Here is a 16,755-nt window from a genome sequence, read left to right on the forward strand (position 1 = left end):
ATCATTAGTCACGATAACTTGTCACTCTAATCTAGAACCGAGTTCATGCTTATATTATAGTTACTCAATAAATATTTACTGAGTTGATAAATTAACCTGTCTATTTATCTAGGCCCCAAAATAGATGTTGTAAAGAAAATAAATCAGAGATATAGACTTAAAAACCCAGCATCATAGGATTCTAAACACTGTCCCTTCATTCAGATTCAGCACATTTACCAAGCACTCTGAGTAGGTAACAATGTAGGAACTAAGGATTGTATTAGTGAACAAGGTGGCATGGGTGTCCCTTTGTTGAGCTGGAGAGAAGGACAAAAAGATAACAAACAAAACAACTCAGTGCGGCACATAAGAGAATATAAACACACAGATGTTCTAACTAAAACTGAACTCTCTTTAAGATGACATGCTGAGCATCTAAAGGTTCTTTTTTAATGAATGAAGAGGAATAAGATAAAGATTGATGTCACAGAATAATTAAAGCAAAGTGTTAACTGTAAGGCTTAGGGGGTGGGTTTCTAGTATGAATTTCTTCTACTTTTTCCTGGACATTTGAAAAACATCATAAAAAATGCTGGGAAGAATACTGACTACCATCATGTTCCTAACACTTTGGCCAATTCACAGAAGAAAAAAAAATTCACATTCCAGAAAAAGCTTCCTTGCAAAATGAAGTTGCATGACACAAGAAATAATCTGATTTTTAAAGCCACATATAGTGATATTATGCTTCAAATTTTAACCAAAGTGATTTTGTTCAAATGGTGATAATGCTAGTCTCTTTGAGAGAGAAGGCCGGAATGCAGGTGAGGAAAACTATAATGTACTGCTGAGTTGAAAAGATGAGTGCTTGAACTGTTGACAGAAGACACACCCGAGTGAATTCTTCAAGTGTCAAAAAGCAATTTAGGAGGGAATGGACTCCTTAGAAGAACATCACTCCTGAAGGCTGAGAGGTAGACAGGAGGAACCGCGAGGCAGATTCTATTACTCACTGATCTGCACAGAAGTAAAAGGCAAAAGTCCTCCAGATCCAAGCGAAAGGCCAAAAAGGCAGTTTGAATCACAAACAGCTCCTTTGCCTCTCATGCCTGAAAGTAAAATTGTGCATGGAAGCAACTGATCCTCAGCTATGGCCAACAGGTTTACCATTTGCAGGAAGGAGAGGTGGCTCATCCTGAAATTCCTGTTTTGTCAGGCAAAATTTGTGGACCTTAAGCCACCAGTCTGATCTAATCATGTAAATAAAAATTAGCTATGAGTCCCAAATCCTGAAAGCAATTCAGAGTTAGAATGCCATTATAATGACAATGACAATCGGTGTGGATTGAACAAATTCTAAAGTCCTAGCCACATACTTGTACTTTCTATACAAAGAAGAAAGTAAGATGAGGCCACCAGCCTCATGAAAACCTCTGTTATCTTCACAACACTTCTTACCCTTTCCTGCATTACTGCATGCAGTAAAAATAGGACAGGGCTTATCCTTCAATTTAATTTGATAAATGAATGCATTTTGAATGCCTACCACATGCCAGGTGATATTGACTTTCGGCAATGAATAAAACAGACAAAATCTCAACCATCAGACATCGGGGAGGAGAAAAAATAAAAGTGAAACAAATACCAGGAGGTAAATAAAATTATGGAGGGAAGTAAAATAGGGGAGCAGCATAGGAAGTTGGAGGACAAAGGATTCAAGATAAAGGTAAGTCTCAGCAAAGTGATTTCTAAGTTAAAGACCTGAGGAAGGGATGGGGAAGTCTAAGGGAAGGACGTTCCAGAAGATGCGGCAGTCATGGTAAAAGTCCAGGGGTACAGTGTGTGTCTGGCCTACTTCAGAAACATTAAGGAGTCGAGAGACAAGGGAGAAGAAATGTAGTAAGAGGTGTGGTATGACCCAGATCCTTGAGACCATGAGAATAATCTGCCTTTTCCAAGATGCCACAGGAGCCACAGCATTTTAAGCAGAGCAGGGCTATGCTCTGACTCAAGTTTTAATTAACTTAATTGGGGGAAAACTGAGTCTATTGGTTCTTCATCCATTAATAAGGCTGTGGAGGCTGTGTTAAGTATTCACTTAACATCAGTGATGTGAAGGGGGCCACCTCAGGTGCTGAGCACTTGGCAGGATCGCACTGGTGGAGCTTACAAAGTGGTACCTGGGCTGGAACATGGACCCCGTGAGAGCCATAGAGCAGGAGTGCCTGGCTCTGGGAAGGTTTTCAAAGGATGTGACACCTCCCTGAAGGATGAGCAGACCTGGGGTGTATGTTTGTAGGTGTTGGGAGAAAGTAGGGACAGGAATTGCAAGCAAAGCATCAGCACAAGCAGCTGCTTGGATATTGAGAGAACCAGGTATCCCAGAAGGAACTCAGAAGCCAAGAGGAGGCAAGACAAGATGTAAGAGGCCAGCAGGAGCCAGGTATTGTAGGAATCAGGACAGGAGTTCGACTTTGCAAGTGTATAAATGAGTACACGTGAAGCCTCCTTGGAGGTTTCCATGCTGCTCCAAGACACTCATTTGAGAAATAGAAGATGAGAGAGGAGTTTTTCCATCCCTGCCACGATGCCCCAAGGAAGGGGACTAGATGGCTCTGTGTTAATAGGGTTTGGTGAGTTCCAGCTCTACTCCTATATCCATAGTTGTAGGTGAGCTATGCTAAGGGAGCCTCCTCATTTCTCATCTGTAAACTGGGAGCCATGGCCCTAGCTCACCCTTGCTCACAGGGACACTGGGAGGGACCAGTAAGAACACAAGGCCTCTACAGCCTTATGCACTAAAACTTTTGCCACTACACTATGTTGCTCACTCCACGCTGAACAACCACATGCTGAATCTCACGAGTGACAATTTGGTCATTTCATAATTGTAGCTTTAGTCCTGTTTTGCTTGTCCAAGGAAACTGAAACAATAGACTAAGGCTACCTGCTGATTTCAAAGGCTCGGAGGAGTAGTTACCGGGCAATGAAGTAGAGAGCTAGGAAGAACCCTGCTGTCTGGAGCCACAGAGAATTCACTTCAAACCAGAGAGGGGGAAAAAATGGTGCACAAATATTTCCAAAGAGATAGTCTTTTTCTAAGACTGTTAGAAAATCCTGATAGACTGGCCAATCCTGATAGACTGAGACATGTCAAGCGGCACAGGCTAGACTTCCAAGTTCAAAGAGACACTGAAGCCTGTGTCCATCACCTCACCTCAGCTACTTGATTCTCAGTGTGATACAGGGCGGTGATTCTCCAAGTGTGGTCCCGGGACTGGCAGCATCAACATCACCCAGGACTTGTTAGAAATTCAAGCAACATATTTTAATAAGTTCTTCAGGTAATTTTAATGTATGCTCAAAATTCGGAGCCCCTAGCAGAGGGGAAAGAGGATGAAGGAACTATAAGACAGTGCTGGGTTCCCATCCCAGTTTGTGACTTACCATCTTGGGCAGGTTACATTTCAACCTTTGACACTTAGCTGATTAGCAGGAACAAGATGGGATTACCTATGTGAAGTGTGGGCACCAAGATGGCAGACAGCAGCAAGTGATGTGACCTTCTTATGGCTCCTCTCTCCCACCAACCCTGATCCCTGGCACTTACTCAATTAGCTCCTCACCTACAGATGTTAAATAAGAATAGTGCAGACATTTCCTTCAACACCTGACCCTAGAATCCTTAAAGGAGAAAGAACACTAAAAATGAAAAAGTATCATTGGCTGAAGAGGTACGGCTTGGGTAAGTGGAAGGCATTATTCTGGAATCTCCAGGGGGATGACCCCAGGAAGCAGTCACTACTCTGCCCTGCCTTCTTTTCCAGTAACTTTGTCCAAGGATTGGGTTTATGTCAGCTGTCCCTGTTTCTTCTCCTCCTCTACATACCTTTCCACTCTAGCCTACATCATCTCCCTGTGAACTAGGGTCCTCTCGCTGTCCTGTGAAGAGGTCATTCTCATCTTGCAGCTGGAAAGCTGGAGAAGTTGGTGGCTCCCACTGGGTAACACTCCCAGGATTGAGCGACAGGACAGGTAGGATGCGCCTCACCTCTACCTCAAGTTCTCTCTGCTCCATTCAACTGGGTCTGTAACTTCTAAAGTGGAGGTATGACAGGCCATGTGTTTGTGTGTGTGTACCTCCTGACTGTTCTGAAAGTAGGCTTCTAGAGAGCAGAGACTTAGGGATCCCTGCAGGTCAAGAGGCATATTTTGAACTGGGCAAAGTCAACAGCCAACTAAAGATTCAAATGTAAATTAAATGCACTCTCTTAGGTAAAATAAAATTCTCAGGCTTAGTCACCTCTTTACCCTTCCACACAGCACCTTACAGGGATTTGGGAAGGGTTTGGGTGGTTTAAAAAAAAAAAAAAAATCAAAGGAGTTGGGAGTGAAACGGGAAGGCTCTAAGTGATATATATATGCTCCAGACTCCACATTGTGTTCTTCATTCAGCTCCCTGTTACAGCTCCCTGTCTTTTCTGCTGCCAATTTCTACATGCACCAAGAAATGCTGACCATTCCCCAGCATGGACTCAGCACAAAATGTGAGAACCCAGGAGGCAAATTTTCCAGTGTCTTCACATCATGAATGATGTTCAAAGTGCTGCAGTTACTCCACAAATAAATAAAATGACCTTATTCAGTTTTGCTGAGGGAATGAGGAAGCGCTCCATGGCAGTGATATAAACACTGAAGCTGCCAGCAGCCTCGATTGCAAAGGGCACTGATATACAAATAAGGTCTGAGCTGAAGTCTGCCTGAAACCAGGGCTGTGCACTCCTAATGGCTGCTTTTGCTACTTTCAGCCAGTCTCCAGGGAAAGACGAGATTTTCACCCTGGACAATATTTTCACATAAGCCAGATGAGGTTGTGAAAGTGGGTGTCATAGAGATAATTAGAACTATCCAAATAAAGAGTAATGCACAGTGTAAGTCAATTTGGGGGTTTTATTTTTTCTCTTTCAAGTGGTATGGGCAAATACGTTCTCTTTTATTTTTCTATGTGGTATGGGCAGATTTTTTTTCTTTGTTTGAGGTATAAATACCTTTTTGAGACTGAAAAAAAAAAGATATTGCCTTCAAGAGTTTAAAACAAGTAGTGTTCTCAGTAGATTAAAGACAGGGATAGAAATAATGCCTAGCTATAGAGCCAACCCATGTACTTGGCAAGCATAGAAAAAGCCACATTAATTCTCTACCGAGATAACACAACATCCCCGAATAAATACAAATTAAGAGACAGCCACTTGGTGGACTTTAAAACAGTGCAAGAAATGGCTTTCAAATCTGAGTAGAATCTTAAAGAACATGATACATTAAGTGGAAAAACAGACACAAAATTTTAGTATGTATATCACAACTAAAATAAAATATAAAATGTAAAAACCATAAGATAAAAAATAAACACATGGAAAAGATAGCAACGGTTACACTGTGTTGGGGGAGCTGTTTTCAGCAGGGGAGAGTTTTCCCAGTTTTTATAATATGGTTGCTCTTCTTTTCATATTCGATTGGAAAAATGGAGAAAAATCAATGAAATTGTCTTCAACCAAGAAAATGTTGCTAAATGTATGATTTCAAGGAGGCAGGGGTGGAAAGGAATCTGGGTGGCACCTTCAGAGGTGCCAGGACCCTGTGAGGTGTGTGATGGGGCAGAGAAGGGAAGGCAGGCTTGAGGCCAGAGAGCCTAGGGTGGTCAGCACTTGGCTATAAGGTCTGAACGTGGACAAAGGGAAGGCACTGTGGCTGTAAGGAGGAACAGGTTAAGCTTTCAAGAGCTGGCTCTGGAGACGTAAGAAGACCTTAGAGGCCAGTGTGGAAGCCACTCTTGCATTCGGACAAGAGATAAAAGCAGAAACCAGGGCCTAGAAAGAGGAACAACAGGATTTACCAGCTTCTGGAAAAGGCCATCACTTAACAGTACTAATCAAAAGGCCTCAGTGTTGCCTGACCACCAAGTTTCTCTAGAAGCTGCTTAGGAAGGGATCAGGCCTAGTCAGCTAACACATCCTAAAATGTCCAGCTGTGAGCAGAATACACAGGGAGAGTCATTCCAGAGACCTTCCAAGATGTTGGTAAAACAATACAGAAAAACAAGGCTTTTTTGACAACAGAAACCCATCGGCTTATCGAGAAATTACAGGAGAAACAGAAGAGTCCAAGTAAGAAACACAGCATCAATATTTTTAAGAGGCAACAGCATTTCAGTCTAGCGTGTTTCACTTCACTGCTTCTAAAGATGCAGCACGAATGTGTGTTTTTCTCTTTTTCTTGTGCTGGGCTCCCTGCACTGCACACCTGCCAGAATACAGCTAAATTCCTAAGACAGATGAACTTGAAGACATGATTCGCCAAGTATAACACTCTTTCTGCAGTCTCTAATATTTTTTTCATCATGCATCCCAACAGTAGAAAAAAATAAACATACAAGAGTCTCAATACACTGCAATATATGTGCATATTTATACATCAATTATATGAGTACTATCAGCCATACATAGAAGCCATGGCAAATGCTTTAAAAACTAACAAGGCATGAATACTAACTTCTGACGTCTTTTTCTTATTTTTAGATGAACAGTCTTTCCTTTCAAACCACTAGAATAACCACTAGTTTACCCAGCCAGTTGGACTGGACCCAACTCCTTTGTCATGTGGGAAGCAAGGAATCTCCGGCAAGGCTGCATCCAAGTTCACTGTGGGGAGGTCCTGGATTGTGGGGTGCAGGAGATACTGTTTTCTACTGCAAATTCTCTAGCCCAGGCACAGCTTGACATGATGAATATCTGGAACTGCTTCATTTCCCTATTCATTTGCATACTTCCTCTATTCAAGGCAGCCTCGTCCTCGAGAAAGTTTTCCATCAACCGGTTACCTGATGGATTTAGCAGCCATTGATGATGACTCACTGCACCGTCTCATTAAGAGTTTCAAAACGCTGATTTTCTAATTCTCTATTTCTTTTACATTTATTAGCCCTGATTTTCCCATGATTAACAACTTTTTCTCATCAACCACTTAATTACCTTCAAATATAATTTGTGCTAGAAAGGCGGGAGGATCAAAGCTGGATTCCCCACCCTCTCTTTCAGAGTAATGAGTTGGTATCCTAGCAACTTGCAAAGGTGACCGGCTACATTTTGTGGGACTTTTCTTCCTCGGCACATCATTCTGGACTTATTATTTTTTACGTGTTTGATTTCAATCCAGTGCAGTCAGTTTTCTTTTGATGCTCAGACTACCCCATCTGGGGATCCTGTGTCCTCCTAACCCCACCCCAGTGGTCCTTCTTCACTTCCTTCCCTTTTGGCATAAGGCATCCCATCTCAAATATCTCTGGCCTCAGACCTAAAACCAACTATTTATCCTTGGAGGCAGCAAAAGGTATTTAGGAAATCCCAATCAGAGCACTCGAATATTCACTGCCACTCACTCAGCTACCTTTACTCCTCGTTCTTTCCAAAGTATATAATTAAAAAACATTTTCTTTTTAAAGAAAAAAAAGATATTCATATTGATATTTCTTTTTCAAACTAAAGAGTGTTTTTTACTTAAATTCTTTAAGTACTCCTCTTTCTTATATACTGAAAACCTTGTTCCCTATACTATAACAGTTTCAAATAATAGTACAAATATTTCTTACTATGAATGCATGATCAAAACACTGCTTTTGGTGTTATGAGTGATTGCTGATGTTTGGGCATGCAGGTTTTTTTTCCCTTTTTTTTCTTTTTTTAAAGGCAATGAAACGTGTTAAGCTTCCTCCTCATTTCTGAATTCTGAGTCAGAGTTAGGAAATTAATACCCCTCCCAGCCTGATAGAATTTACTCCATGTTTCTGACCATAGTTACATTTTAAACAGTGAACTTCTTTCAATTCAATCAACTAATAATTTTAAACCCTCCATCCATGAAAACAAAAATAGGTTTGCCAGACGCTGTATTCCACCATTCTACCCTTTCCTTCTACACCTCTCCTTCTACAGCCTAGAGACAGGGAAACGCCATCTGTTGGAGGGCCTACTACATCATTCAGTCAGTTTGGGCCATTTTGGACATAGGAAACACCTTATGTCACTTACACTCAGTTCACTTTTTAAGTTCCTGTGTGACTTGCCCTAATCTCCAAAAGTTTCATGCAAAGTCAAACTGTAGGCTAACTCTAATGCCTCACCAGGCTGACAGTCATCTGTCACCTAATGTGCCCTGAACTGGCCCAAGGGCAGGTTCCGAACAGGACAATATAGCTCCAGGAAAAATAATAATGCTGTCACACATACAACACGTTCTCGTCAATTTCTCTGAGCTAAAAAAGAACATTTAAACACAAACCAATTATTAGCTGTTTCCTTTCTTAATTCTCCCTCCTCGGGCCCAACACCTAAGGGTTAGTCCAGGGTGTTCACAGTTACATTCAGTGAGCTTTGGGTGGTTACCTACAAAGAGAAGTTTGGGCAGCCACGTGGGGAAAAGGCTGGCCACAGGTTTCCTAGTTCCTGACTTGACAAACCAAACAGATTGACAGATCAGAAACAGGAATCTCTGGATTAAAATTATACTGACATTTTGGGGAAATGGGCAATCTTTATTCTGTGCATCCAAATTAACTGCTTAACTCATGTGGCCTTCCATTTCTAGAAGAGAACTTGTCACCTTGTCACTATGGTGTGCTGACTTAAATAAGAAATTTATTTTGAGCCCAAAAGCTATTAGGTTTGATACTTGGCTTTACAGCCCTCAGCTAATGAAGACCCGAGGCTAGAGGCAGGTAAGAAATGGAGACTATGGGGCAAGTAGACCAGAGAAACAGAAAACTCCCAAGAGTCTTGCCGTGGGGCCAGTGTCTCCTGCACTCTGCCCTCACTGCATCACTACACACAATATTCACTGTTGTTGACAATGACAACACCAAGTCACCAAGAGAAGGCATTTTATTCTGGGTTGGCAATTTAACAAGTCAATAAAGCACGAAACAGTTTAAAATAGTTCCAATTAGAAAAGGCTAGATTATTTCCTCTTTAATAAGTTTGATGCTTAAATAGCTAAAATGGAATTACCTGTAAAATGGATTGACCTCATTTCTCATGAATGATGAAACAGACCCTCACCAGCATGCTTAATGCCTGCCAAGCTGGAGGCCACCAAAGTCCTCCCCCACTTGGTTTCTCAAGATCATTTGTATTGAATATTTTTCCACCAGAACATTTTTGAGGCTTTTCACAAAATTCTCACATAGGTTTTCAATTACAGAAAAATAAAAATCAATGATTCCCAATGCAAAAGCCTCACATTTCTACAGCAAAGAGTCCCGAGTAAAAATTAGCAAATAGATGCTTATTTTAATTAATTTACCCCTCTACCTTTGGTGGCATTCTGGAAAGCAGAGGAAAAAACACAAATACTCACGGAACATGGTATAAAACTGTTGAGGGTTCAGATTCCATTTTCCCCAGGGAGTCTTATGGCCTTTAGACTGGGCATAATTCGCATGATTAAACTCTGGTTCAGTTCCAAAGGAATCAAGGACTCGGAGCATACACCTGAAAGAAGAAGAGGTATCTTTAAGCCAACCACCTTGACCCCAAACTATAAGTCTTTCACCTTGAACTTCAAAAGGGAAAAGCTCTAATCCTTTCTTCAAAGACTACCCAAAATGGACAAATAATGTATATTAAAAATGCTATTATACAAGAATTGAGAGGCTATTTTTTTTTTTTTGAGGGGGTCCTGAGAATCAAACCCAGGGTCTTGTGTAGTCTAGGCAAATATTCTACCTGGAGCTCTATTTCCAGCCTGAGAAGTTTTAAAACAGCTAGCATACAAACATCTCCATGCAGGACTTGAGAGCCTAAGTCATCACACAGCAGATAGCATTTGCTGCAGACTGGATGACTAATCACAGAGGTGGCTCCAACAGCAGTTAAATGAAAAGTTCCATGAAAGCTGGATCCGGGGACCGCCATATTCTCTGCTGGGTGCACCCAACCAGAGTTAAGGATATAGTAGGTGCCTAGTCAGCAGATATTGAAAAAACAAAGAACTACCATCTCTGCAGGTCTTATTCAGCTTAAAGCACAGGGTATGCATCACCTCTTTCAGCCCTTGTTCAACACTTACATTACCTAGGCTATTTGACTTGGGGTAAAGCTTATGTTGTAGTTTGAGGTATTCCCTGAAAGTTCCTGTTTCAGAAACTTAATTTTCAAATTCATATGCTTATGGTAATTAGAGGAGGAGCCTTGGGAGGCAATTAGGGTAGAGGGGATCATGGAGGGGGACATGCTGGCATTAGTGACTTTATGAGAAAAGCAATAGAGATCAGAGCTTGCAGGCTCCTTCTCCTATCACATGGTGCCCTCCACATGGGACACAGCGAGATGTGACCTATCCATCTTGGAGTTTCCAGCCTCCAGAATGGTGACGAACCAGTTTCTTTTCATTATACATAACTCACACTTAACACAAAACAGACTGGTTAGTTGACGTAAATGTTGAACAGCCGATGAAAGAGATAAAGAGACCAGATGTCTCCTGCACACTTAAAAAATGGACTATGCTTAGAATCTCATTTCATAGGGAGTGCTGGGTTTTATGTATTTATTAACAATAGAACTTTACTGCTTTGTCCTGCAGCCTGAAGAAATACAACTGAAGATGTTTCATTTGGCTGTTTTTCCAAGGCCTAAAACTGGGCCAAATCTAGCCTACCACTATTTTGGGGGCCAGGAACTAGGAATGGCCTTTACATTCTTATACGATTTTTTTTAAAAAAGAGAATAACTTTGTGACACATGAAAATCATACTTCCATATTACAAAAATAAAGTTTTATTTGAACACAGTCACATCCCATGGTTCCTGTGTTATGTGTGACGATCCTCACTCTATATAACAACAAAGCTGAGAAGCTGAAACAGAGAATATACACATGGGTCACAAAACCCATTACATTTATTAGCTGGCCCTTTACAGAAGTTTTCTAACCACAGCATTGAAGGGCACAAAGAATGACCAATTGAAGAAGGAAATTAAGGAATCGAACCCTGTGCCTCACACATGCGAGGCAAGTGCTCTACCACTGAGCTACAGCCCCAGCACTAAAGCCCACATTTTAAAATCAGATGACAGCAATGACTTTTAAGAATTGCATTTAGTTTCTTTCTTCTGTTTCCTACTATTAGGAAGCCATTATTTCAAGTTTTAATTTTTACTTCAATATAAAATTCTGAAAAAAAATCAACTCAAACACCAGATTGAGTTTTCCAGGAAACATGTTCATAAATTGCAATTTTTATGTGATTTCCTTCCATTATTTGCCTAGACAAGGAAAATAAGAAAAGAAAGGGAAAAGCTGTAACCACACAGTCAAATACAAGTGGACCACAGAAAAAAAATTTTTTAAATTTTTTTTTTTTTTTTTGTGTGTGTGTGTGTGTGTGTGTGTGCGCGCGCGCGTGCGCACCAGGGATTTAGGAATTAAACCCATGGGTATTTTACCACTGAACATTCCTAGTCCTTTTAAAAGAAAAACTTTTTTTTGACAAGAGTCTCCCTAAATTGTTGAGGCTGGCCTCCAACTTGCAATCCTCTTGCCCCAGTCTCCCAAATTGCTGGGGATTTCATGTATACCCCACCAAGCCTGGCTCTTGTTTGAGATTCTTGTGTGGCTTTCATGGAAGACGCTTTATCACAGTGGCAATATTCACAACACCATCAAGGACTTATTTTCAGCCTGGCAGACAGTGGATAGACAGAAATAGAAGCCCACAGTCCAGGAAAAAGAAGAGACCCAAGGGGTTCCTTGATTCTTCTTTTCCCGGATTTGTCAATATTAGAACATTCTTTTTCTTAAGACATCTCCATTTCTTATTTATATATATATTTTCCTTTTAAAAAGGAGGAACTTGTTGAATCAGTGTATTTTCTCCTGAAAAATATGGCAGTGTTCAGAACATGGCAGGGGTGATGGGGTGGCTCTGGAAGGGTCACTCTCAGAGGAACGGCAGTAGCAGGACGCATGAGGATAAGGAGCTTCTTCCACTTGCTTCCAATCACCATCTACACTCCTCTCTAGCATGGGCTGGTCACCTTATTTTTAATTTGGCATTTCATCCCTGTCATTTTTATATTTGGACAATTAAAACAGAGAGTGATGAGCAATGTTGCCTAGTGGGGGCCTAACTCCTGAAAGCCTGCACTGGGTACAGAGCCGAGATGTAAGGGATGGGATGCCGAGTTCAAGGCAACCGAAGGCAGCGATGATCCGATGTCTCCTGGAAACCTACAATTCTGCCTCCTTTCACTGGAGACTTCGGCTTAGGTACTGTGCATTTTCTACCTTACGCGTTTGTTTTCTAAACCAGATTAACCTTTCCCTATGATATGGGGGATTTAACATCCTAGTTTCCCTTCTTCAATCACTCTCTACCTCTGTTTTGGAATTGTGTTGTTAATATTTATGTCATCTCTCTAATGCCTTTTTTTGTGTGTGGAGCATCAGGAACAGATTAATGACTTGAAAAGATATTTGCCTGGATGCCTGAAGCAGCTAGCCTTCCTCTAACAGGGGCCTCTGCAGCGATGCCAAATGAATCCTGGAACACCCTTTACTCTCAGCACCACTACTTCAAGATGGATGCTCATGACCAGTGTGCATGGACCCACCCTGTCGTTTGGAGTTTGATGTAAACATGTCATATTTTAGAATATTTGCATCATACTTTTCTTGTATGTCCTTGATTCTTAGACAAAGCCTCTTTGAGGCAAAAGGGGTGTCACATTCAGGCATTTAAACTATAATGTCCCATTGTTCCACTTATGGAACACCTGAAAAACTTAAACTGAGCAAAATATACCACTTATGGTAATAACGAATTAAATATTTATGTTTTAGAGCTCTAGTCTTGGGAAAATAGAGTGATAATAGATATTAGTGATAATATTCATTATTAATGATATCATTAGCATTCATAAATTATATAATAAGCTATAGACTATGATTTCAAGCCTATTTTGATGTACCCATGTCAATTTCATTGAGATATAAGTACTGATGACTTGGGACTTAATGGGTTAATAAATGTTCGATTGAATGTCTTAGGTGCTCACGTTAATTGGATAGAATTTACAAGTATTTTCCCAGGATCACCAGGCTTAAAGGGCTTATTCCCGTTTGGAAGATCAGTTGATAACATTACATGTAATGCAGTTCATACCTTCTTCCATCAACCAAAATGCATACTGACAGCCCTGACAACTTCTAATTTGAAAAGGGGAAAGAAACGGGCAAGAAACTTCCTAGAAGACCTGCTTGGCATTTTGATGTTTCCCTTGCTCTATTGCGCCAGGAAGCCTGCAGGGTTAAAACAATAACAGACCCCCAGCTGGTTGCTATTGCTCAGGCAAACTAGTTATTAAAGAAAGGCAGATGAGCATTTCACTTTTCCATTACCCCTCCGATGGTGCCTGTTCATCCAACAAGAACCCCACACCAAGCAATGACCACCATTTTAATAACAGCATCACCCTTCTTAATTGACCTAAACACCACCACTGAGAATACTTTTCCACGCAAATAGCCCTTCTTAATGGCAAAGGAGGGGAATCCAGAGAGGTCCCAACTGCCGAGTTTTTGTTATCCATTTTTTCAGATGTCTGCCATTCCCCAAATGCTAGAACACAACAGCCCTCCCTGTCTTTCCTCAAGGCTGTAGCTTTAAAAAAAAAAAAAGAAAAAAAAAAGTGCTTACTTTGTGGCTTCTTAACTGAGAAGAAAGATGGTTATTTCCACATAACTGAGAATAAATGTGATAGCCTGTGATTCATGATGACTTCATGACAGGAAAAAACATGATGCAAAAGGCAAAATGCTATCCTGGTCCAAACCAAGTTTTTAATTTTTTTTTAACTTATGAAACTATATCCATAGGAAAGGAAAAGAACAGTCTATATTCCCTCAATTCCTTTCCTGTGAATATTTCACTGCCCAATGAGAAAATCATGGCTGCTGAAAAAAATATAAATTGCAAGAATATTTTATGGACTACGGGTATTTCTCCCCTCCATGGTTTTTGAGATATTTCTTAGCATTTTCAGTTGAGTTTATGTCTGACTTCTACAGGACTTCCAACCTGATGTCACCTTAGAGATTCAAGTTAATAACATTAACTACACTGAAAGAGACTGAGTTCAGTTCAAATTCATTTACTTATTTAATTGGAAGCACACTTCAAAACATCTCTCTACCCAATAGCAACAGATAAGAAACACACAGAGAGATTTCCATCTGGTACTAAATGAAAAATTTTCAGAGTATTTTCTTAGGAAACTAGTTCAAACTACATGTCAGCATTTACTGCCATTGGTACAGCATTTATATACCCTTCTTGATGGTAGAATCAACTACCATTCATGCTACTAAATGTGATCTTTATTTAAATTTAGTCACATTGTAAAGAAAACTTTTTACAGATCATAAGCAAAAACTAGTATCAATGGCAATAGAAGATAGCAAAATCACTTTTTTAAAAAAGCATTACTTGGGGCTGGGGATATAGCTCAGTGCTAGAACACTTGCCTAACATGCAGAAAGCCCTGGGTTTCATCGCTAGCACTGGAAAAAAAAAAAAAAAAGGACTAAATTCAAAATAGTTACTTTTATCTGCTTAAGGCTGGTGTGCAGAGCTACTCTTACTTTGTTAAAAATACATGCAAGTGCTAAAAGAAGAGTCAGAGATAATAGCATCAAACTGCACCTCTTAGACTGAGAAAAAAACAATAAATCCCATATTACAATTTTATGTTATTTAGTGTCATGTTTGTAGACCAGATAAAATCATTTTGAATACTAAATCATGGTCCTAAACCTATGACCAGGGAAACACTTAAGATAGTCTATTAAATAATACACACTTTCACGGAGCAACCATGTACCTTGGTCACTCTAAGCACAGGCATATGTTAAAAAGTTCAAGACCTCAGCATCCTAGTTTTCCTCCTGAGAATGACAAGAATACTAATGAGGGAAAAGCAAAAAAATGAGTTTTTATCTCAAACTTAAGGACCACAGGAAATGGCATTATTCATATTTGATCAAAATCGCTATTTGAGTAAAACAGATGAGACTGGTGTAGTCACGCTGAGAAGGAATTCTAGGTATCAGGGAGGGTACAAAGGAGGATGGACACTTGTTTTCTCTTTTCAGGACATCAATGAAAATAATTAATAGCCCTAGGAGGGAGAAAGTCACTTCTGAAATTCACAGTCTGAATTTCAATTAGGAATGAGAAACACATTCCATGCAGTTCAAAAGATAATATTTAATCATCTTTTTCTACCGAAACCATGAAATCCTTGTTAGGGGTAAAAAAAGAGCACTAAAAACTTAAGTAAGAACAGTATGTAGCACTTACTGGTAATGAACCCAGGATGGTCCTAGGGTTTTCTTGAACTGAGCGAGTCCTACAATATCAATATAAATGAGCTCGACGATTCTGTCTCCTACAGTAGGGCAGCCGGATCGGTTCCCCACTACCTTCTTCATAATTCTGGAAAAGGACAGAAGAGAGAGAAGAAACTATTTATTTTGAGATATTAAACTTGGCAAATAACAAACCCAAAAGTCCTTAGTAGAAATGATGGCATGGCTCTTCCAAACCAGTGGCCTATTTCAATACTTCCCACCTCTCAAGGCCAACCCAGAGCTCCAATTCTGCCTCTTAACAAAAGCAAATGGTGGTGTATAAACACAGCCTTTGAAATCAAGAAAGACATGGGTCTGACTACATCTCCTGTGTACAGCAGCTATGAGAACTTAAACAAATTACTTAACCACTCTGAATCTTCCTTTCCTCACTTACCAGAAAAAAAAGAACTGAAAGAAGCTATTAGTACTTCTCTGCCCTCCCTTTTTCTAAACACTTTCAGGGTTTGGCTGCTACGGTACTAGTTATTTGCTATACCGTTTCATTCTGTTGTCTATTATTTTCTCCTAACCAGAATGCACTGCAGAACCCACATCATGGCTCATACTTTTTCATTAAGTTTTTTTTCCCTCACCTGCCCGCCCTTCCACCCTGCCATACAAAGCCACACCTGCACCAGGGAATGACTAAGTACCCGACTGGAAAATCAACTTCCTGTGCAGGAATGAATATGCCATTTATTCAGAAAACACTTGTCACTGCTGTTTTAATCCTGCTTACAGGAATCCTTCACCACTTTGTGAAAATCCTGCTTCAAAGGACGAGACACACCTAGGCCTCTGCTCTTCAGCTCCCTGCCTCTCTAGGCTCCCTGCTCCCTTTTCTGTGGATTTCTGATAAAGCCAAGGTTTGTATAATCAGTTTTGCATCCTAAGAGTTGGAAAGCATTTTTAGTAAAGGGCCACATAATAAATACTTTCATCTTTGCAGGACACTCATTCTTTGCCATAATTATTCAATTATTCACTCTAGGAGACAAAACCACAAGAATACAGTTATCTCATACCAGACAAAGGCACCCACAACATACAATGGAGAAAAGATAGTCTCTTTAACAAAAGGTGCTGGGAAAACTGGGAAATCCATATACTCCTCTCTCTCACCCTGCACAAAATTCAACTCAAAGTGGATCAAAGACCTAAAAATGAGTCCAGAAACCCTGCACATTCTAGAAGAAAATGAAGGCCCAACACTCCATATTGGCTCCGGAACCGACTTCTTTAACAAGACTCCCAAAGCACAAGAAGTACAATGAAAAATCAATAAATGGGATCTTATCAAACTAAAAA

At 40.3% G+C, this 16,755-nt stretch overlaps 1 protein-coding gene across 1 annotated transcript in view; it reads right to left on the minus strand.

The window, feature by feature from the left end:
* Window positions 1-16,755, minus strand: part of Mgat5 (alpha-1,6-mannosylglycoprotein 6-beta-N-acetylglucosaminyltransferase) — a 331,078-nt gene that overhangs the window by 94,131 nt on the left and 220,192 nt on the right. Inside the window, exons 10-11 of the mRNA XM_077798161.1 lie at window positions 15,395-15,529; window positions 9,391-9,524 (exon numbers count right to left, since the gene is read on the minus strand). Of these exons, the coding sequence (XP_077654287.1) occupies window positions 9,391-9,524; window positions 15,395-15,529 (269 nt within the window). The remainder of the gene's footprint in view (window positions 1-9,390; window positions 9,525-15,394; window positions 15,530-16,755) is intronic.

The sequence above is a fragment of the Urocitellus parryii genome, chromosome 1, assembly GCF_045843805.1.
Source record: "Urocitellus parryii isolate mUroPar1 chromosome 1, mUroPar1.hap1, whole genome shotgun sequence".
Classification (NCBI taxonomy): Eukaryota; Metazoa; Chordata; class Mammalia; order Rodentia; family Sciuridae; genus Urocitellus; species Urocitellus parryii.